The sequence below is a fragment of the Coregonus lavaretus genome (assembly GCF_964263955.1).
Source record: "Coregonus lavaretus genome assembly, chromosome: 15".
Classification (NCBI taxonomy): Eukaryota; Metazoa; Chordata; class Actinopteri; order Salmoniformes; family Salmonidae; genus Coregonus; species Coregonus lavaretus.
This window is the reverse complement of record NC_140002.1, coordinates 38,636,407-38,660,984: the sequence shown is the minus strand read 5'-3', so window position 1 is coordinate 38,660,984 and position 24,578 is coordinate 38,636,407. Positions and strand designations below refer to the sequence as shown.

The 24,578-nt window shown below is 43.9% G+C and overlaps 1 protein-coding gene across 1 annotated transcript; it reads left to right on the top strand.

Moving 5' to 3' along the window:
• Positions 1–9: 9 nt before the first annotated feature.
• Positions 10–23,545, top strand: LOC311142337 (sodium/calcium exchanger 1-like; the record flags this gene model as incomplete). The annotated part of the gene is made up of 7 exons (XM_084177965.1): positions 10–1,341; positions 1,562–2,079; positions 17,681–17,787; positions 19,968–20,089; positions 20,458–20,557; positions 20,781–21,053; positions 21,202–23,545. 7 exons carry the CDS (start codon positions 10–12, stop codon positions 21,579–21,581), a joined length of 2,832 nt encoding a protein of 943 aa, XP_084034091.1. The 3' UTR covers positions 21,582–23,545.
• Positions 23,546–24,578: the final 1,033 nt, after the last annotated feature.

Sequence of the window (24,578 nt, the reverse complement as noted above, 5' to 3'; positions counted from 1 at the left end):
GACGCCGGCATGTTACACACCCGCATTCTGAGCCTTGCCCACCCCTCCTCCTCCTGCCTCTCCACCTCCCTCTTCCTCCTCTTCCTCCTGGGGCTCACCCACCTCTCTCAGGCTGGCTCAGACCATGCAGCACCCAGCAGCCCGCCCAGCAACTGCTCCGATGGAGACCCCTGCTCTGAGGGTGTGGTCCTGCCCATGTGGAACCCTCAGAACCCGTCGGTTGGTGACAAGGTGGCACGGGCCATCGTCTACTTTGTGGCCCTCATCTACATGTTCCTGGGAATGTCCATCATCGCCGACCGCTTCATGTCTTCAATTGAGGTCATCACCTCTCAGGAGAAAGAGATCACCATCAAGAAGTCCAACGGAGAGACCACCACAGCCACTGTACGCATCTGGAACGAGACCGTATCCAACCTGACCCTGATGGCCCTAGGCTCGTCTGCCCCAGAGATCCTGCTGTCTGTCATCGAGGTGTGTGGCCACTCGTTTGAGGCAGGCTCTCTGGGCCCCAGCACCATCGTGGGCAGCGCAGCCTTCAACATGTTCGTCATCATCGCCCTCTGTGTGTACGTGGTGCCAGAGAACGAGACACGCAGGATCAAGCACCTGAGGGTGTTCTTTGTCACGGCAGCCTGGAGCATTTTTGCTTACATCTGGCTCTACCTGATCCTGGCTGTCATCTCCCCGGGGGAGGTGGAGGTGTGGGAGGCCGTGCTCACCTTCATGTTCTTCCCCATCTGTGTGGTTCAGGCCTGGGTTGCTGACCGACGCCTGCTCTTCTACAAGTACATCCACAAGCGTTACCGTGTCGACAAGGCCCGCGGCATCATCATCGAGACGGAGGGGGACGGCATGTTCACCAAGATGGACGTGGAGATGGACGGCCAGAGTGGCAACTCCCACCCCCACCCCAAGGAGGTGCTGGACAGCATGCTGGAGGGGGTGGAGGAGGGTGGAGGAATGAACTCAGAAGAGGATGAGGCTCGGAGGGACATGGCCCGCACCCTGAAGGAGCTGAAACAGAGGCACCCAGAGAAGGACACAGAGCAGCTGATTGAGATGGCCAACTACCAGGTGCTGGTCCAGCAGCAGAAGAGCAGAGCTTTCTACCGTATCCAAGCCACGCGCATGATGATCGGTGCTGGTAACATCCTGAAGAAGCATGCTGCCGACCAGGCCAGGAAGGTGGTGAGCTGCCATGAGGCCAGCGGACAGGAAGAGGACCCCCACACCATCTACCTGCAGTTTGAACCCTCCCATTACCAGTGCTTCGAGAACTGTAGCTCGCTCAAGCTGTCTGTTGGGCGCCATGGGGGCGAAAGCGGCTGCACAGTCAAGGTCAATGGGGACAAGCTACTCACATTTGTCTTTGTGATTAATTATATTGTATAATGGAAAGATTATTATGTTGAAAATCACTCAAGCTAAATGTAATAATGGGAAAGGTTTTTAGATGAGATAAGGGTCGAGCCAGGGGGGCATTTTCTCCAGTAATTACTCTTGTCTAGTGAATTAATTGAATTGTCATTGAGTTGGTTTTGTTCCTGGGTCACCTCAGGTGGACTACAGGACAGAGGATGGCACGGCCAACGCCGGCTCAGACTATGAATTTGCTGAGGGCACGCTGGTCTTCAAACCTGGTGAGACACTGAAGGAGCTGACCGTGGGGGTTATTGATGATGACATCTTTGAAGAGGACGAGCACTTCTATGTGCACCTCAGCAACCCTCGCATCGTCCACCGTGCCGAGGTGGCCATCCTAGAGCCCAGCACCATCACCACCACCAGCAGTATGAGGAACCTCTCCCCCCACGTATCCCCCAAGGCCGCCCTCGGCAACGCCCACACCGCCACGGTAACCATCTATGACGACGACCACGCAGGCATCTTCACGTTTGAAGTAGAGTCGATGAGGGTGAGCGAGAGCGTGGGCAGCATGCAGGTGAAGGTGCACCGGATGTCCGGAGCCAGGGGCAAGGTGGCCATCCCCTACCACACCCTGGAGGGCACCGCCAAGGCTGGGGAGGACTACGAGGAGGTGGCTGGGAAACTGGAGTTCCAGAACGACGAGACCATGTGAGTAACGCCACTTCCTGTTGTGTACACTGCTCTGCTGTTGATGGCTTGTGTGTTGCGTTACAGTATGATATTAAATGGCCTATTTGTATGGTATAGAATATGGGGTATTCCGCTCTTACCCTATGAGGTCTGGAGCGTACTGGTTTTCTGTTCTACCTGATCATTAATTGCACCCACCTGGTGTCCCAGGTCTAAATCAGTCCCTGATTAGAGGGGAATAATGAACAAATGGAGTGGAACAGGCTTCTAGGTCCAGAGTTGAGTTTGATGGGTATAGAGTTTTTTGCAGAATTGGAGAGGAGGAGGAGGAGGGAGCTGTAGAGAGGGGATAAACAGCAGGATATCTAACAGTGGGGCTGCGGTGTGGAGGACAGAGAGAGAGAGGAATGGGTAGTGATGAAAGGGAATAATAAATGTAGCTATATTAGAACACTATCGTTTCTATGGGAGTTAATTAATTGTAATGGGTAGATAATGGGTGGCATTTGGGATTTCGCCATTTTCAGACCATAAAAAGAGAGAGGATTAAACTAAATGAATATTGCTGAAAAAGGTGTAGTCAAATATGTAAGTGATGTAAACTAAAGAATAGTGGACTGATTGAAGGAAGAGCAGTGGCTTTAGAAAATGAAAGTGGTTTGTTTGATAGTGATGATTTGAGTGATAATTTAGACTAGAGAAAAATTAGATCGATTTCGAGGTAGAGAGGCAGGTAAGAGGGCGGAAGGACGAGTTAGAGAGGGGATGAGAGTGCAAAGCTGTGTGTTTTAACATTCATCTTTCACTGTAGGCAGGGTTGGCTGACTGATGAGGAAGAGAGCTTAGAGAGTGGTGTGTGGTGTGTGGGCGGGTGCTTCATGGAATGTGTGACGAGAAAAGCGATGGTAATCATGGCTGGAAAAAAGTGTAGTGCATATATACGTGTGTTAGATGAGTGGGTGGAGGGACAGGTGCATGTGTTGTCTTTTCATCTGAGGTGTGTGTGTGTGTGTGTGTGTGTGTGTGTGTGTGTGTAGGTTTGGTCGAGTGGCTGAGTGGGCAGGAGTACATGTTTCTGCATTCGAATGCAGATTTTGTGTAGTACAGTATGTGAGAATTTACATTGGTGTGTGTGTGTGCTAGTGCATCTATCTGTCAGTGTTTTCTGCTGACCAGACAGATGAACCCTCTCTTCCAAACAGCGTAAAAGACTCTAACTGGCTCTCCCTGGACAGTCACAACTCAAGTGGGCTGGCACCAGCCAGCACGAGTCCAGGGGGCTTTGTGTGTGTGTTTGTGTGTTTGTGTGTTTGTGTGTGTGAGAGAGAGAGAGTAGAGGAGTAGGAAAGGAGGAGGCCAACTTTAACAGGCAAACTAACAAGGAGCCAGGATGAATGAGTTAAAAATTGAAGCATGCAGTATACTGTGTTTGCCTTGCAGTTCTGAGCTCCAATCAATGCACTGGGATTTACACAGACAAACCTCCGATCCTGAAAAACAAACACGGAGAGATGTCACATTCTCTAGTTTTGTGGATTAGTGTTTCCATAAACTCCCTTTCTATTTTTCTATGTGTGTGTGTGTCTCTGTGTGTGTGTCTCTGTGTGTGTGTCTCTGTGTGTGTGTCTGTGTGTCTGTGTGTGTCTGCTCTTCTCCTATTTGAGGTTGGAGAGGGGAAAACAAGCAGAGAACAATGAAACGATGAAAAGGGGAAGGAAATGGGGAAAGGGGCCAGTTATATAAGCAGAGATCTAACAGCTGGGAGAGAGATTCTACATGGGGAATCAATACAGCCATATTCCTCACTACTCTGGGTCTACGGCTACACTAACTACTGGATCGATAACCACCTGAGCATTCTGACACACACACACTCACACTCTCTCCAGAGTGGCAGGGTCAGGGGTTAGTAGTGCTTTGAACACATATGAGTCTGTTTGAAAATCATCGGAGTGAACCAGAAGTTACAAAAAGCTCTGAAAATGTCTTTGAAGATATTGAAAGAACACACCGGTTTGTTCTATTTAAGTAATCCAGATCTTTAGGAGAGGTGAAAAGCACAGTTTTCACAGTAGATGTCAAAGGTTTCTTTCTCTCTTCTCTCTTTTCATCTCTCTCTGTTCCTCTGCCCCCTGTCCTTATTTCTCATTTGGTACTGCCTCATATCTCCCCATGCCTCTCGTCTGGCAGTCATTTGGAATAGTTACCTACAGTGGGGAGAACAAGTATTTGATACACTGCCGATTTTGCAGGTTTTCCTACTTACAAAGCATGTAGAGGTCTGTAATTTGTATCATAGGTACACTTCAACTGTGAGAGACGGAATCTAAAACAAAATCCAGAAAATCACATTGTATGATTTTTAAGTAATTCATTTGCATTTTATTGCATGACATAAGTATTTGATCACCTACCAACCAGTAAGAATTCCGGCTCTCACAGACCTGTTACTTTTTCTTTAAGAAGCCCTCCTGTTCTCCACTCATTACCTGTATTAACTGCACCTGTTTGAACTCATTACCTGTACAAAAGACACCTGTCCACACACTCAATCAAACAGACTCCAACCTCTCCACAATGGCCAAGACCAGAGAGCTGTGTAAGGACATCAGGGATAAAATTGTAGACCTGCACAAGGCTGGGATGGGCTACAGGACAATAGGCAAGCAGCTTGGTGAGAAGGCAACAACTGTTGGCGCAATTATTAGAAAATGAAAGAAGTTCAAGATGACGGTCAATCACCCTCGGTCTGGGGCTCCATGCAAGATCTCACCTCGTGGGGCATCAATGATCATGAGGAAGGTGAAGGATCAGCCCAGAACTACACGTCAGGACCTGGTCAATGACCTGAAGAGAGCTGGGACCACAGTCTCAAAGAAAACCATTAGTAACACACTATGCCGTCATGGATTAAAATCCTGCAGCGCACGCAAGGTCCCCCTGCTCAAGCCAGCGCATGTCCAGGCCCGTCTGAAGTTTGCCAATGACCATCTGGATGATCCAGAGGAGGAATGGGAGAAGGTCATGTGGTCTGATGAGACAAAAATATAGCTTTTTGGTCTAAACTCCACTCGCCGTGTTTGGAGGAAGAAGGATGAGTACAACCCCAAGAACACCATCCCAACCGTGAAGCATGGAGGTGGAAACATCATTCTTTGGGGATGCTTTTCTGCAAAGGGGACAGGACGACTGCAGCGTATTGAGGGGAGGATGGATGGGGCCATGTATCGCGAGATCTTGGCCAACAACCTCCTTCCCTCAGTAAGAGCATTGAAGATGGGTCGTGGCTGGGTCTTCCAGCATGACAACGACCCGAAACACACAGCCAGGGCAACTAAGGAGTGGCTCCGTAAGAAGCATCTCAAGGTCCTGGAATGGCCTAGCTAGTCTCCAGACCTGAACCCAATAGAAAATCTTTGGAGGGAGCTGAAAGTCCGTATTACCCAGCGACAGCCCCGAAACCTGAAGGATCTGGAGAAGGTCTATATGGAGGAGTGGGCCAAAATCCCTGCTGCAGTGTGTGCAAACCTGGTCAAGACCTACAGGAATCGTATGATCTCTGTAATTGCAAACAAAGGTTTCTGTACAAAATATTAAGTTCTGCTTTTCTAATGTATCAAATACTTAAGTCATGCAATAAAATGCAAATTAATTACTTAAAAATCACACAATGTGGCTTTCTGGATTTTTGTTTTAGATTCCGTCTCTCACAGTTGAAGTGTATTTATGGTAAAAATTACAGACCTCTACATGCTTTGTAAGTAGGAAAACCTGCAAAATCGGCAGTGTATCAAATACTTGTTCTCCCCACTGTAGCTACGTAAATTAGTTAGGACACTCACAGTATGGGAAATAACACAGATATAGTGTTTAATACATTCAAATCCTAATCCACATAATCATCTTTCCTCATTTTAGCTGGTCTTTTTGATGTATTAACCAAATCCTCTACCCTGGATTCATCCAAATGACTGATACTGTATACACTCTCACACATGGATATACCAATTCAGTACCGTACGTACACACACTCATACACACCGCATTGTGTTAATTCGACGGATGATATTATCTCACCAGGGGGAGAGATATCTCAAAAGAAACAGGTATTATATTATTCTGCCATCTCCAGTGAAGACAAAACACTTGTATTACTTTTCTTAATGAAGGGAATTACAGATTGACTGGGGACATTTTTCCCCATGATAGTGACAGCTTTGATTAGTATTTGCAGTCTGTTTTGATTTTGTTTTCATCCGTTTGCTCACTCTCACAACATAGATCAAACGGCGGCTCAGATCACACGCTGTCTTTTGCCAAAACACTGAAACCTAATCGCCTCTAATCCCTACGCCATAAGGTGCAGCTGCAGTGATGAGCAAAGCTACATCTCTGCCCAAACCAAACGTGTCAATACATTGGAGATTAACATTTACATTTTAGTCATTTAGCAGATGCTCTTATCCAGAGCGACTTACAGTTAGTGAGTGCATACATAATTATTTGTTTTATTTTTTATTTTTTTATACTGGCCCCCCGTGGGAATCAAACCCACAACCCTGGCGTTGCAAACGCCATGCTCTACCAACTGAGCTACATCCCTGCCGGCCATTCCCTCCCCTACCCTGGACGACGCTGGGCCAATTGTGCGCCGCCCCATGGGTCTCCCGGTCACGGCCAGCTACGACAGAGCCTGGATGATATGACAGAGATGTATCAGATGTCACTAAACAGGAGAGGAGTCAGATCATTTTGATTGATTTATTTGTTTTATTTTCCTTTTATTTCCATTGTGAATGTTTTGGGCATATGGTTAGATGTTAAAGGGTGTGTTCAATTTCAAACCCTCCTATGTAAGAAGAGCAGGAAACAAATGCATAACAATAAAAATGCAGTATCTCAGTTACCATGGACTATCTGTCAAAAACTTGGTTATGTTCCCAAGTCTCTCTGCACTCTTGCCCTGTATCTCTGTTGTTAATCAGGAGTGGACCTGGCTAGGCTTAGCAGGCAGTGTTGGGTGACCTGCGCCCCCACTTCCTCACCCGCTACCCCACAGCCCACCAGGGTCCCCTATGACACACCGTAGCAGCTACTCCACGCCTCACTCACTCACTTAAACCTTCAGGGCCATGTGGATAGATCTGATGTGGGTCTGTAGACTGTATCTCTGGGTCTGTAGACTGTATCTCTGGGTCTGTAGACTGTATATCTGGGTCTGTAGACTGTATCTCTGTGTCTGTAGACTGTATCTCTGCCTGTCTTTGTCCTGCTCTCTTTCTCTCACATTTATTTGAGGAGAAAATTCAAATAATATCTGTACAGTCTGCAGCTTCTCCCTCCTCAGTGCAGTTCAGTGTTCTCTTATTGGCATGCTCTACTCAGTCATTACACAGAGGGTGAGTGTGACGTCTCACTGACTCTTCTGTAAAAGCCTTTTTTTTATTTCGCTAGCCAAACCACTGCCTGTGTGTGTCCAAGCTTGTGTTTGTGTGTGTAGACAGAAATAGACAGCCGCCCACATATCGTTAGGGAGATGGAGGGAGAGAGAGAAACAGACTTAATATGAGAGTACAGGGGAGTGTGGAGGGCTGATGCAAACACATGGGCTCCCACTGAGACGTACTAAAGAGTACACAACAGCAGACACACATTTACAGATTCAGACCCATTTACTGTGTGTCTAGCTCTGACTGGGTGCTTCCATGCCTTTTGTACGTCAGTGAGCATAATATGAAACAACACAGACATTGTATCACTTAAACAACACACATTTATGCACAAAAACTCTGTTACCACACACACCAGTGCGAATATTGCCCAATGCAGCAGTGTAGTGATGGTAGAGATCCACACTGCGACTATATTTTGCTGCAGGAAAATGAACAGCCCTTGTATACAGCACATTTCGAACCCTACTGCAGTTCTTTTTTTCTGGTTTATTTACGTTCCCCCCTGTGGCCATTAACACTGCGTACACAAACATGTGGCGTGAAAATCAAACACAACGTTGGATGCTCTGTCGCAGTTCATGGGAGCTTGTAAATAGGGATTAGGGACTTCTTCTCCATCACAGGATCGTGCTGCCAAAGCTACCGTTACCATGCTACTGTACCATGGTGATTGCTGCTACCACAATACTATCAGCAGTATCTGCTGTCTGGTGTTAGGACTCATAAACACAAATGCATTTACAGAACTACAGTGCCTTCGGAAAGTATTCAGACCCCTTGACCTTTTCCACATTTTGTTACGTTACAGACTTATTCTGAAATTGATTAAATACATAAAAATCCTCAGCAATCTACACACAATACCCCATAATGACAAAGCGAAAACAGGTTTCTATAACTTTTTGCACATTTATTATAAATAAGAAACAGAAATACCTTATTTACATAAGTATTCAGACCCTTTGATATGAGTCTCGAAATTGAGCTTGGATGCATCCTGTTTCCATTGATTGGACAGGATTTGGAAAGGCACATATCTGTCTATATAAGGACCCACAGATGACAGTGCAAGTTTGGAACCACCAAGACTCATCCTAGAGCTGGCCGCCCGGCCAAACTGAGCAATCGGTGGAGACGAGCCTTGGTCAGGGAGGTGATCAAGAACTCGATGGTCACTCTGACAGAGCTCCAGAGTTCATCTGTGGAGATGGGAGAACCTTCCAGAAGGACAACCATCTCTGCAGCACTCCACCAATCAGGCCTTTATGGTAGAGTGTCCAGATGGAAGCCACACCTCAGTAAAAGGCACATGACAGCACGCTTGGAGTTTGCCAAAAGGCACCTAAAGACTTCTCTGGTCTGATGAAACCAAGATTGAACTCTTTGGCCTGAATGCAAAGCGTTACGTCTAGAGGAAACCTGGCACCATCCCTACGGTGAAGCACGGTGGTGGCAGCATCATGCTGTGGGGATGTTTTTCAGCAGCAGGGACTGGGAGACTAGTCAGGATCGAGGCAAAGATGAAAGGAGCAAAGTACAGAGATATCCTTGATGAAAACCTGCTCCAGAGCGCTCAGGACCTCAGACTGGGGCAAAGGTTCACCTTCCAACAGGACAATGACCCTAAGCACACAGCCAAGACAACGCAGGAGTGGCTTCGGGACAAGTCTTTGAATATCCTTGAGTGGCACAGCCAGAGCCCGGACTTGAACCCGATCTAACATCTCTGGAGAGACCTGAAAATAGCTGTGCAGCGACGCTCCCCATCCAACCCGACAGAGCAAGAATGGGAGAAACTCTCTAAATACAGGTGTGCCAAGCTTGTAGCGTCATACGCAAGAAGACTCAATGCTGTAATCACTGCCAAAGGTGCTTCAACAAAGTAATGAGTAAAGGGTCTGAATACTTATGTAAATGTGATATTTTCATTTTTTATTTTTAATAAATTAGCAACAATTTCTAAAAACCTGTTTTTGCTTGATCATTATGGGGTATTGTGTGTAGATTAATGAGGGGGGGGGAAACAATGTAATACATTTTAGAATAAGGCTGTAATGTAACAAAATGTGGAAAAAGTCAAGGGGTCTGAATACTTTCCTAATGCACTGTATATACTGTAGGTCTTTCAACTGTGGTAAAAGAGAGGTCTGTGTGTTGTTGCCGCAAAATCAGTTTGGCATTGAGCTGCAATGTTACAGGGGAAATCACACAGATAATCTTCACTGAGCTTACTTTAACTCAACATCATTTTCACTGAGCTTACTTTAACTCAACATCATTTTCACTGAGCTTACTTTAACTCAACATCATTTTCACTGAGCTTACTTTAACTCAACATCATTTTCACTGAGCTTACTTTCTCATCATTTTTACTGAGCTTACTCTAACTCAACATCATTTTCACTGAGCTTACTTTAACTCAACGTCATTTTCATTGAGCTTACTCTAACTCAACATCATTTTCACTGAGCTTACTCTAACTCAACATCATTTTCACTGAGCTTACTTTAACTCAACATCATTTTCACTGAGCTTACTCTAACTCAACATCATTTTCACTGAGCTTACTTTAACTCAACATCATTTTCACTGAGCTTACTTTAACTCATCATTTTTACTGAGCTTACTCTAACTCAACATCATTTTCACTGAGCTTACTTTAACTCAACATCATTTTCACTGAGCTTACTCTAACTCAACATCATTTTCACTGAGCTTACTTTAACTCAACAGATTACATATCTCTCTACCTGACTCTCTCTCTATATACTTTTGTCTTTACCACCCCCTCAGATTCACTGAGTAGAGCATTTCTAGTTTATAGCTAAGCATCAGATGTATGTGATTAGAGGACTATTTCACTGCGGGAAGAGAGAAGACAGCTGATGATATAAGGAGAGATAGCGCCCTGCATGCTGGGAAAGCCATTAACACTATCACCTTTTCCCTTTCTATCTCTTTCTCTCCCTCTATTGCTCCTCGTCTCTCGCTCAGTCTCCCCAGCCACTCACCCCCACAGAATAAGTTAAACAATTAGGGACTACAGAGGTGTATGATTCCTATGCCAGGGAAGAGAACTGTGAACATTTGGACAAATTAATTACATTCTTAATCTTATATCATACCTCAGATCTCTCTCTCTCTCTCTCTCTCTCTCTCTCTCTCTCTCTCTTCTCTCTTCTCTCTCTCTCTCTCTCTCTCTCTCTCTCTCTCTCTCTCTCTCTCTCTCTCTCTCTCTCTTTCTGTCTCTCTCTCTCTTTCTGTCTCTCTCTCTCTTTCTGTCTCTCTCTCTTTCTGTCCTCTCTCTCTCTCCCTCTCTCTCTCTCTCTCTCTCTCTCTCTCTCTCTCTCCCCCCCCCTCTCTCTCTCTCTCTCTCTCTCTCTCTCTCTCTCTCTCTCTCTTCTGTCTCTTTCTGTCTGTCTCTCTCTCTCTCTCTCTCTCTCTCTCTCTCTCTCTCTCTCTCTCTCTCTCTCTCTCTCTCTCTCTCTCTCTCTCTCTCTCTCTCTCTCTCTCTCAGTAATTATGAGGAGGCTCTGTTTCAGAGTTGTTCCCCAAAGCCCTCTTCTCATTTCTTCTGTGAGATGCTTCCTCTCCGCCTCAGCAGCTCCTTCTTGCTTGCTTTATCCTTCTGGCTTACTCATCGATAAAACAGGGCTTATGATGTATGACTAACATTTTAGAGTGGTTTTGGTGTATATAAATAGTAATTTTTGGAAGAAAAGCAATTGTATTTACTCTTAATAAAAGTACTGCTTTTACACCATTCACATCAGACAAACTAGACAGACAGAGAATATAAATGATAAATAAAAGGAGAGATGTTTCCAGAGAAAGAAGAGAATGTAGAGAGAAAACAGGAGCTAGGGAGAGATGTCATTCATCTTGGCCATTGAGTATGGCTGACACAGACAAAATCGCCGGCCTATTGGCAACAAGCACCATGCATACTGGGCTATGCAAGAATACTAAATTCATTTTAGTAATGAAGAAGTACAGAGATAAAAAATGGAATGTATTGTCTAATATACACTTTCTCCAGAGGAGCCTCCCTCCCAGTGCCAGAGCAGCTTCCTCCTGGGAGAGGTATAATGTTTTCCAGCCCTGCCACCACAAAGCATTAGCCTCAGGCCCACAGAGCAGTAAAATGACCTCACCACTGTCTCAATCCGCATTATTACTACCGTATAAACCCAGATGTGAGGCTTCACTAACTCTACATTAATGCAATAGAAGAAAAATAACAAATAATAATATTTCACGGAGACACAGAGAAGCATCACACGTCAGTGGGCTTCTTTAGAGAAGCCTTACAGTAGTTGTGCAATAACAACAAGCACAAGCAGCATGAGCCAGAGAAAAGGCTCTGATCTGGGAAGAAGGAAGCAGCTGGAATCAATAGTTGATGAGTGGTGAACGAAGGAGAATTGTTAATAGACATGCAGAGTATTGCAGAAGAAAGAGGTAAAGAAGAAAAGGGGGAACAAGACAGGAGACATGAAGAGGGTGGGAAAAGAGGGCCAGCTTTTCTTTCGTTCTCTCTAATCGTCAGTCTTCAGGGATTCGCCAGCTCCTTTTCATCAGCCATCCAGAAGCACATTGAGTCAGGAACACAGATGCCGTGGTAGAACGATGAACCAGAGCTGCAGGTGAACCCATACTGCAGCTTGTCACTAGCAAACCCTCAGGGACACAAATTCACAGACACAATGAGACAAGGATTCATCCAACATAAATGTGAAGGTGAAAAAATAAGGTCAGTTTTGATTGGTCTCACACCCAAAGGCTTGTTGTTTTTCAATAGTCTTTGACATGGTGTCTTTCAAAGCGCTCATATAATCTCATACACCAGTAAAATATATGAGATGGAAACAATAGAAACATGAGGAGCCTCTACCTCTTCCACGCTCAGACTACAGCTATCTTACCGAAGGCCTTGACTTTTTAGCAGAACATACACTATTGCTACCTGTTGCCATGCCAACCCCAGTAATTTGTGTTTCATACACTTCACTCACAGTTGCGCATGAAACACCATAATTTGACCGTGCTTATACAGGCTCACCTGTGGCACAGTAGGCAATATTACTTAACACATTTATGTTTGCCTGATATTTTATCTCTCCATGTTCTCTCACCAGAGAGAAAGGCGGACTGGTCAGTCTGTAAATCATTTTCGGTGAATTCCCCTCCCATACACTGGCGTACACCTGCAACCCCTGCAAAGCTGGAGGGCCCCAAATAATTTAGGCCCCCCACCCACACATACACACTCACCTATAATGTATTGAACATTAGGAAATGTCTTTTCAACAAATGTTGTGATCCCACACAATCCTGCCTTTTTCCTCTGGTTTTTTAGGGCATTTCTATAGAAAACGTGAAGTTCATAGGAGCATATCAAATATGGTGTCAGATGAAAGCTAAGGGTCTGTATTTTCCATCGTAAAGGCTTTGATTTCTGGATAAACAGATGGAAAAGGTGTCTTAGAAAACACCTACCAGAAAAAGTCTTAAACGGTATCAGAAATACATTAAAACACAATAATGTTGGCGTAAAGACCCCTGCCAACTAATTTCAACACTTCTATTTCGTTTTGGAGAAATTGAATATATATAACTTTAAGAAATATTGCCTTGTAATATCTTTAAGATATTTTCAAATGTATCTCCCTCATGTGGAGGGAGGATAATGAGAGTTCACAGAAGTAACAAGTAATGGTAGACTTACCTGTTCGTTATAGTGATTTTACTGATATCAATTTTGTTTATGAATTATTGAGTGATTAAAACTCGTAATTCTGTTACCAAGTTGGTAATGGAATTACCAAAAAATCTGTAACGGAATTATTGCAACTGAATTGGCTACAATGGAAAATCATAATAGTCACAAACCACAGTTGGGTCACCTGCAACTACTGTACTCCCTTTCACTGGCATACTGTTATGTTCAGCTCATAACTGTTTTCTTTGTCTCTCTGTCGTCTGGTGGTCAAACCAAGTATTAAAACAGTCTGAGTCTGGACAACCCCCCTCTCTCTCTGCCTTACTCTCTTTCCATTTACTTTAACCAGCATCCTCACCCACTGAGCACCTATCGACGGCAGATGTCCATGGACGTTGAAAAGTAGTTGAAATTTGCTCAGTCCACCCTGGCCTTGATGTTAAGGCTTACTGAAGGGCCGGACCAAATCTGAGCCTACAGTGCCTTGCAAAAGTATTCATCCCCCTTGGCGTTTTTCCTATTTTGTTGCATTATAACCTGTAATTTAAATGGATTTTTATTTGGATTTCATGTAATGGACGTACACAAAATAGTCCAAATTGGTGAAGTGAAATGAAAAAAATAACTTGTTTCAAAATATTATACATAAGAAAGAACGGAAAAGTGGTGCGTGCATATGTATTCACCCCCTTTGCTATGAAGCCCCTAAATAAGATCTGGTGCAACCAATTATCTTCAGAAGTCACATAATTAGTTAAATAAAGTCCACCTGTGTGCAATCTAAGTGTCACATGATCTGTCACATGATCTCAGTATATATACACCTGTTCTGAAAGGCCCCAGAGTCTGCAACACCACTAAGCAGGGGGCACCACCAAGCAAGTGGCACCATGAAGACAAAGGAGCTCTCCAAACAGGTCAGGGACAAAGTTGTGGAGAAGTACAGATCAGGGTTAGGTTATAAAAAAATATCAAACTTTGAACATCCCACGGAGCACCATTAAATCCATTATTAAAAAATTGAAAGAATATGGCACCACAACAAACCTGCCAAGAGAGGGCCGCCCACCAAAACTCATGGACCAGGCAAGGAGGGCATTAATCAGAGAGGCAACAAAGAGACCAAAGATAACCCTGAAGGAGCTGCAAAGCTCCACAGCGGAGATTGGAGTATCTGTCCATAGGACCACTTTAAGCCGTACACTCCACAGAGCTGGGCTTTACGGAAGAGTGGCCAGAAAAAAAGCCATTGCGTAAAGAACAAAAGAAGCAAACACGTTTGGTGTTCGCCAAAAGTCATGTGGGAGACTCCCCAAACATATGGAAGAAGGTACTCTGGTCAGATGAGACTAAAATTGAGCGCTTTTTGGCCATCAAGGAAAACACTATGTCTGGCGCAAACCCAACACCTCTCATCACCCCGAGAACACCATCCCCACAGTGAAGCATGGTGGTGGCAGCATCATGCTGTGGGGATGTTTTTCATCGGTAGGGACTGGGAAATTGGTCAGAATTGAAGGAATGATGGATGGCGCTAAATACAGGGAAATTCTTGAGGGAAACCTGTTTCAGTCTTCCAGAGATTTGAGACTGGGACGGAGGTTCACCTTCCAGCAGGACAATGACCCAAAGTATACTGCTAAAGCAACACTCGAGTGGTTAAAGGGAAACATTTCAATGTCTTGGAATGGCCTAGTCAAAGCCCAGACCTCAATCCAATTGAGAATCTGTGGTATGACTTAAAGATTGTTGTACACCAGCAGAACCCATCCAACTTGAAGGAGCTGGAGCAGTTTTGCCTTGAAGAATGGGCAAAAATCCCAGTGGCTAGATATTCCAAGCTTATAGAGACAATCCCCAAGAGACTTGCAGCTGTAATTGCTGCAAAAGGTGGCTCTACAAAGTATTGACTTTGGGGGGTGAATAGTTATGCACGCTCAAGTTTTCTGTTTTTTATTTCTTGTTTGTTTCACCCAAAAAATATTTTGCATCTTCATTTTAATTCCAGGTTGTAAGGCAACAAAATAGGAAAAATGCCAGGGGGGGGGGTGAATACTTTCGCAAGCCACTGTATCATAGACGTATGTTTCACATTTGGATAGCACAGGACAATACAATACAGTACAATACAGTACAATAGAGTAGAGTAAAGAAAAGTAGAGTATATTGTACTGTACTGTACTATACTCTACTTTACTGTACTCTACTGTGCTCTGCTGTGCTGTGCTGTGATGTCCAAACTTGTGAAACATGAGGAGAATGACATTCATATCCATAATTATGCATTTCTGTGTAGTACAGATCAGGGACCCATGATGTAATTCCTTTACAGTAATTCTGTTACCGGGTGTAAATCCACTTCACTTACTGTAGTTCAATAAGAAACATAAATTTTTTCAAACTCAAGGTGCCATGTCATAGCTGACACCCCATTCTTTCTGCAGACATCTTTGAATCTTAATTCTGAGTTTTTACGTGGTCGCAAAAAAAAACTGAGGGAGACTTTACCGTAATTACGTTACCAAAGTTTGCATCTGCACAGTTACATTTATTTTTTGACATTTTTCAGTGGACATTTTTAAAAGTAGGCCTTGTGCATAGAGTTGTATGTTTTGTTAAACTTTTAAGTCAATGGTTTTTGTTTGGCATACATTTTAAAGTGAAGAAACTGAGTCAAAGCGTAATTCTGTTGCAGTGGAATTGCCATTTAATATTCTGAGTGGTGCAATTCTATTTATTCGGCACATTATCTTGTAACTACTTCAATCATGATGGCTGCAATCAAATGCAATGGGAGAGTTTGTTCTCTAGTTGGTTGATTTATCGCAGGCGTACCCGGGAAGAGGCTAAACTCTAAATCACCACAAATGTAATTGAAGTTTTATAAAAACAAATAGTGGCTCTGATGAAGAAACAGAACGTAATTCAATCTGTAGCTGTACTTTTTCACACAGTCTAACCTAGGCTACTATCTGCGTGCACATTAGAATTCAACTCAGCATATATTTCACACTCCATAATAATATTTTGTAGCTATCAACATTCAAAACATGTCAAATATCAGTAGGTTCGTTAGACACTATGCAAAGTCTCATACTTGCCATTTCATTCACTGCTCTGCTCGATGTGAGCGTGCTGTTGGGGTGTACTCAGGGGAGGAAGTCAATTTGCATGACATATATTTATATTTACCTATTTATTTACCTATTTACAGTATGTGTGTCTTTGCGCACATGTGTTCGTTTGAGTTTTTGCTCCAGTGAATTACAGTGCCATTCAATGCCTGAAGGCCATCGTTTGGGACTAAGGCCTAGTGCTTAATGCGATGACTGCACAAATGCAGTTTTCCTGCTCGCTCTCGTTTCCTCCTCATTCCTCCTGTTCTCATCATCCTTCTCTGTCAGGCTGTGTGCACCTTTGCCTGTCTTTTGGGATGGCCCGTCAGTCTGTGTTTGGACTGTGTCGACAGGGGGAGTTGTCACCTGGGACCTCTGTGTGTACCAGAGGTCTGCAGGGCATAGGATCACAATGGATCTAAGACTAATCTTATCTCTACACTGTGTGGCTTAGCCCATCTGCTGGACCCAGCCCTGCAGTCGTAACACGGGCTGATAGGCCTCTCTGATAGCTGTCCACCACTATCAGCTTGGCTCTGAAGTGTTTGGCTGGCATGCAGAGGGAGTGGAGCTCAGAGCTCAGCCACCCATGGGAATAGTCCAGCGAGCGACAAGGCTGCATTAGACACATTTACACTGATATGAGGCACCACACGGACAGGCTTTTTGGGTCACTGGAATCTAATCAAGAAAACAGAGAGATGGGGAGAGAGAGCAGTGAGGAGTGGGAGGAAATCATGTGATAAATACTGTGCTAACCAATACAGAATATTTCTTATTAAATGTAATTAAAGTCAACTCTGTGAGGGCTTAAGCAACGAGTTTGGGTTGGAGGGCGAGATGGAAAGGACGATAGTGAATTACATTTACGTGATAAGGCTCAGACACATTAATTAAAAAGGTAGCTAGTGATAAGGTTGGAGGAAAATTAGGGGTGGTGTGTGTGTGTGTTTGTGCATTGTGGCCATAATGTGAATGGCTTAACTGCTTAATTGTTTGTTCCCAGCAGTGTCTCTGTCCCTGTCTGCCTTAGTGGCTTTCTTCATTATTAATGAACCCTAATTACCAGCATTCTGGACATCTGTGCAGCCCACCCTGCTCTCCTCTTTCTATCACTCTCACTTTCTCCTCCAGTCAAAGGAAGAACAGAAAATAAGAAGGCAAGCTGTTTCCTCTCCATCGCTCTATTCATCACCGCTTATCTATTCCTCTGCCTTTCCTCACCTCTGTCCCTTCACCCTTCTCTGTCCCCATCTCTCTCTCCTTCTAAAGAGCTGTCTGGTTCTTACCCAACATGCATGCTTTTCTCTGTCTGTCCCCGTCTGCAGGAAGCTGTTGGAGGTGAAGGTCATTGATGATGAGGAGTATGAGAAGAACAAGACCTTCATCATCAAGCTGGGGGAGCCTGTGCTGCTGGAGATCGGACGGAAACACGGTCAGTGCAGACTCAGAGCCGTACGGGTGCAAAGGAGCAGCCCCATGTTATCTCTGTCAGTCTCAAATGTTCTGTTTCACATGATCAGTTATTGGAAAAACACAACGGCTGTATATAACGGATAGAATGGTAGTTGTGGAAGTGCTGTAGGTTTTATTTGACCCTGGCAGTTCCATGTTGTAAGTGATAAGGTTGTGGCGCATAGAATCACAACACATGACATCCTTAACCAGTAATAGATTTTATTCCAAATATAGTTATGTTACTTTCTTTCTTTCTTTCAAACATTTTATTTGACATTTTCTATATAGATAAAACCACAATAACACACAAAAAAATATATACACAAACTAATTTAATGTTCTCAGTGCCTTTTTCCTGCAACGTGATACCCATGAGAAAAAACATTTCAGTTTCCCCCCTCACAGAACTCTATGTATTGATTCATTGGTGTACAGTGAGGGAAAAAAGTATTCGATCCCCTGCTGATTTTGTACGTTTGCCCACTGACAAAGACATGATCAGTCTATATTTTTAATGGTAGGTTTATTTGAACAGTGAGAGACAGAATAACAACAACAAAATCCAGAAAAACGCATGTCAAAAATGTTATAAATTGATTTGCATTTTATTGAGGGAAATAAGTATTTGACCCCTCTGTAAAACATTACTTAGTACTTGGTGGCAAAACCCTTGTTGGCAATCACAGAGGTCAGACGTTTCTTGTAGTTGACCACCAGGTTTGCACACATCTCAGAAGGGATTTTGTCCCACTCCTCTTTGCAGATCTTCTCCAAGTCATTAAGGTTTCGAGCCTGACGTTTGGCAACTCGAACCTTCAGCTCCCTCCACAGATTTTCTATGGGATTAAGGTCTGGAGACTGGCTAGGCCACTCCAGGACCTTAATGTGCTTCTTCTTGAGCAACTCCTTTGTTGCCTTGGACGTGTGTTTTGGGTCATTGTCATGCTGAAATACCCATCCACGACCCATTTTCAATGCCCTGTCTGAGGGAAGGAGTTTCTCACCCAAGATTTGACGGTACATGGCGCCATCCATCGTCCCTTTGATGTGGTGAAGTTGTCCTGTCCCCTTAGCAGAAAAACACCCCCAAAGCATAATGTTTCCACCTCCATGTTTGACAGTGGGGATGGTGTTCTTGGGGTCATAGGCAGCATTCCTCCTCCTCCAAACACGGCGAGTTGAGTTGATGCCAAAGAGCTCGATTTTGGTCTCATCTGACCACAACACTTTCACCCAGTTCTCCTCTGAATCATTCAGATGTTCATTGGCAAACTTCAGACAGGCCTGTATATGTGCTTTCTTGAGCAGGGGGACCTTGCGGGCGCTGCAGGATTTCAGTCCTTCACGGCGTAGTGTGAAACCAATTGTTTTCTTGATGACTATGGTCCCAGCTGCCTTGAGATCATTGACAAGATCCTCCCGTGTAGTTCTGGGCTGATTCCTCACCGTTCTCATGATCATTGCAACTCCACGAGGTGAGATCTTGCATGGAGCCCCAGGCCGAGGGAGATTGACAGTTATTTTGTGTTTCTTCCATTTGCGAATAATCGCACCAACTGTTGTCACCTTCTCACCAAGCTGCTTGGCGATGGTCTTGTAGCCCATTCCAGCCTTGTGTAGGTCTACAATCTTGTCCCTGACATCCTTGGAGAGCTCTTTGGTCTTGGCCATGGTGGAGAGTTTGGAATCTGATTGATTGATTGCTTCTGTGGACAGGTGTCTTTTATACAGGTAACAAGCTGAGATTAGGAGCACTCCCTTTAAGAGTGTGCTCTTAATCTCAGCTCGTTACCTGTATAAAAGACACCTGGGAGCCAGAAATCTTTCTGATTGAGAGGGGGTCAAATATTTCCCTCATTAAAATGCAAATCAATTCATAACATTTTTGACATGCGTTTTTCTGGATTTTGTTTGTTGTTATTCTGTCTCTCACTGTTCAAATAAACCTACCATTAAAATTATAGACTGATCATTTCTTTTTCAGTGGGCAAACGTACAAAATCAGCAGGGGATCAAATACTTTTTTCCCTCACTGTACTATTTATGCTCAGATCATTCATTTGATAAGTAAATTACATTGCATTTTTGTATACCGGTACATGTTATATAGCAGGAGGTAAGGATAGGTTGACATTGAATTGTTCCTTTGCTTCACAGGAGACTCCAATGACAACAAGCCAGCAGGAACTGATGAGGAGGAGGTGTCCAAGATGGGCTGTCCCAGCCTGGGAGAACACACCAAGCTGGAGGTGGTGATCGAGGAGTCCTACGAGTTCAAGGTAACCTACAAAACCCTCTCTTACGCACAAATCCCCACCCCCCCGCAAAATCATATTTATTAAAAGCATGTCCGCTGGTTAGAGAGATCAGCCTTTGCCCTCTGTTAAATATTACTAAACAAACAAATGTAGTAAAAAAAAATGGGGCAAGATGACATTGCACACAGCATAAACATCAGACCAACCCTGACCTCATCCACCCCATACAATACTTCTCTATCCATTCTATGTATTGATAATTCTATTTTATGATAGCTGAAATCTGATTGTCATTATTTTCTTGCATTTTTGCTTGTCCATGTGTGTGTCCGTGTGTATGTTTGTGTGTATGTTTGTGTGTATGTCCGTGTGTATGTTTGTGTGTGTAGAACACAGTGGATAAGCTGATTAAGAAGACTAACCTTGCTCTGGTGGTGGGCAGCAGTAGCTGGAGAGAGCAGTTTGTCAATGCTGTCACTGTCAGTGCAGGTGAGTGCCTCTCTCTCCTTCACTTCTAAATCTCAGGGGCAGACTCATTAACGCTGCATGGTCTTGCATTAACAGAGAGTCAGAGGTGTGTTGTTCAGGGCAGAGAAATCACACTGGGAGCAGTAATGAAGTAACAGACATGCAAGTTGCTGTTCAAGTTGAAGCAACAAAAGGGTCATGAATTTTGAAACTGTGTAAACACCTCTCTCTTTCTCTCTCCCAGGTGATGATGATGAGGAGGAGAGTGGGGAGGAGCGCCTGCCATCCTGTTTCGACTACATCATGCACTTCCTCACAGTGTTCTGGAAGGTTCTGTTCGCCTTTGTCCCGCCCACAGAGTACTGGAACGGCTGGGCCTGCTTCTTTGTGTCCATCTCCCTGATTGGTGTTCTGACGGCTGTGACCGGGGACCTGGCCTCTCATTTTGGCTGCACAGTGGGGCTCAAGGATTCTGTCACTGCCGTAGTATTTGTGGCCCTGGGGACTTCCGTTCCAGGTGGGTGCCTGTCTATCTCTGTGTAGCCTCTCTCTGTCTGTCAGTCTTTCTCTGGGCTGTATCTGTCTCTGTTGTCCGATTTTAAACCTTGCCAGAATCAGTAACTGTTTTCTAACCAGCTATTTCTGCTTCCTGCATGTTCTCCCAGACACCTTTGCCAGTAAAGTGGCAGCCATCCAGGACCAGTACGCTGACGCCTCCATCGGCAACGTGACAGGCAGTAATGCAGTGAATGTGTTCCTGGGCATCGGCGTGGCGTGGACCATCGCGGCCGTCTACTGGAAGACCAAGGGCAAGAAGTTCCTTGTGGAGCCAGGCTCGCTGGCCTTCTCTGTCACCTTGTTCACCATCATGGCGTTCGTGTGTGTCCTGGTGCTGATGTACCGCCGCCGGGCCGGCGTGGCAGGGGGCGAACTGGGGGGTCCGCGGACCGCGAAACTCCTCACCTCCCTCTTCTTCTTCTCCGTCTGGCTCATGTATATCATGCTGGCCTCCCTGGAGGCCTACTGCCACGTGCCAGGCTTCTGAGAGACAGACAGAGCGCGAGAGCGAGAGAAAGAGAGAGAGAGATTGAAGGAGAAAGCTTGTCTCCTATTGTTTACATGTCTATCCTGCTCATTTTTCTGTACTTCTCTGAGTGTTTTAAAGTATTTCTATAGTTTGTTATTATTGCTACAGTGGTTGCTTGACTCTGAAGACTTCTATCCAATTTACAATGACGTGGATGGCAGCCTTAGTCATTCTGTTGGAAGCATACTGGGACCAGCTAATGACTTGGTGTATATCTTGGGAGGACTCATGCCTTGAGGCATAGCTTTATCTAACCAGGCTGTCTGCACAAACGAGGGAAATAAAATGACCCTTGACTCTTCTGAGAATGCTCCCGTTTTGTTTATAGCCTATCCTGAACCCTTAGCTATTTTAGCCCCACTGCCTCTTTCCTGCATCTCTGCATTCAGATAGAGTACGGCCCTAGTTAATCAGTCTGAATGTCTTGGAGATTATGCACACTGACTCAGAGATCAGAGCTGGATCAGATCCTCTCTCTCCCCATGTCTTAACATTGGTTCCTGGTTGACCAACTCTCTAACCCCTGATGCCCACCAAGCACAATCATTCCCATGAAGATTCTCAGCCTCTGCCCTGAACATTGACTACTTCCCTCACCCTCATCCTAACCCTCTCTTCTTTTTCAACAACGTCATGTAGTTGTCTTGTGGAAATTTTTGAAAATGATGCCAAGATAGTAAAGATGTTTGAAAATCTAAGTGTTTGTAGATAAAACAATGCCATATATTATCTTTGAACACGGTCTAAAAAGACAACTTGTGATGGGAGTTGTGAAGTGGAAGAACTACAGTTTGCATGGTATTGCATTAGAATTAGCAGCCACTGAGAGCGAAAAATAATGTCAGATGCTATTCAGGAAATGGAGATAAGTTGAACAAAGCTGTTGGTGTTTGTTAATAAGATTAATATTCATATTTATTATCTCAAACTATTTATTGTATATCATGTAAAAGATAATACTACTACTAGTTGTGTACATGTGAGAGAGTGAGACTGTGAGTGTTCTTTTGCATGTATTGAGTGAAGAATTGAATGATAGAAACATTTTGAAGTATTGTATGTAAACTTTTTAATACGGCTATCATCATGAGTGAAAGTCTAGATGTGAATCCAAGCTAAGCACAGCAACATATGAGTATCACTGCCTGGTTCCCTGATCCAGACTCTGTCTGGGGACAATCTCTTAGTCTTGTAAGGACTTCTTCCAATAGCCTTCTTTTTTTTTTTTTTTTACAGGACACTAATCTATGTGAGACAAAACCTGCCAGAGTTTTCCTGATTCTTGAAAAGTGTGCTTTGAAATATAAATTGGGGACCATGTTGAAGCAAATTTTTTCCTAAGGTGTTCTATGAGTGTGTGAGTGTGTGGATGTGGATAATTCAAGGTATTTGTACTCCTTGTCTTCAGAGTTTGATGGAAGGCATGACTTTATACCATCAAAACATTTTTACTCAAGGGGGTATAGATTTCAATGATGAAATGTCTACACTTCTGAGTTATGTTCCAAGGAATCCTCTCAAAAAATCATTTTTAGTCTCCGTCACATTCAGGCTTTGAACATATTTCAGCTACATGTCAAAGCACTGCATAGGAGTACAAAAAACGTTTTTAAAGCGTTAGTTTATTTCCTAAACATAGCACATACATTCCAATATACAGGTTTGAAAATGGTAACAAAATAACTATGACAATACTGTACTGTTATGAAAAAAGACCACAACTAAATTATTGCCAAACCTTCCTATAATTTGCATAAGGACAGTGTGTAGACCTTATGTTTGAAATCTAGGATCCTCAGATCCATTCTTATCATTTCTAGATGTATTCATAATTACATGATCATTGCTGCTTTTATTTGGATTAATATGCACGCTAAATGTATGATCAATGGAAATAAAAGTTGTTTATTTATTATTTCTCAAAATTGAGTTTGGTTTATTCCTTAATCGGGACTCGGATCCCTTTTCAATCATAACTGGTGGCTGAGCTTACAGGATATGTCAAAAATAGCATTTAGTCCCATCCAGAGAGAAAGCATGTTTGGATCAGTAAGCTGCTAAGTTTCTTATTGATTCACGTTGGTAAACATTGTTTTGTTGAATCTAAACTGCATTTGGCAGTGTAAGTGAATGTTCTTGACAGGTGAACCTGAATACCACTGCATGACTGATAGAGTAGGTTAAGTAACATAGTTACTGCACTCTTAGAAAGACAGATTCCAAAAGGGTTCTTCGGCTGTCCCCATAGGAGAAACCTTTTTGGTTACAGGTAAAACCCTTTTGGGTTCCATGTAGAACCCTCTGTAGAAAGGGTTATACATGGAACCCAAAAGGGTTCTACCTGCAACCAAAAAGGGTTCTTCAAAGGTTTCTCCTATGGGGACAGCCAAAGAACCCTTTAAGATTCTAGATAGCACCTTTCTTTCTAAGAGTATGCCATACCTGACCCATCTCTGCGCATTCATTGCTCTTTCACTGTTCACTTTTTATTCACTTTAAGAGTTTCTATAAATAACTTTTCTTACATTACATAATCATTAAGCGTAGTCTCTGCGCCCTCATTTCCTCGCCCTCCTCCATCTGCTCTGATCAACCTGGAACATATGCTTCAGGAAGTTTTCATGATGCTTGTTGTGGTTAGGCATCCCAATGGATCACACACCACAAGTAGGGAATTTATAACTTTTTGCGCTAACCCTCTCAGTGGAGTCCCCGTTTCTCCACAGACAATACATTTTCCTGGTCTGTGACAAGGAGGGACGTCTTTGACATGAACCACTTTTCTTTGATGTAGATCCTTGGGCTGCGACAGCGGCTTCAAGTAGAGTGAGCGTTCTACAGGAATCCTACAGGAATCTTGCAGGAAAAAATCTACAGGAAGTCCTGTAGTTGATCAGTTACATGTAGTTAGTTAACGTTAGTTGGACTTTGGATTTAATTCACTGAACAGTATTA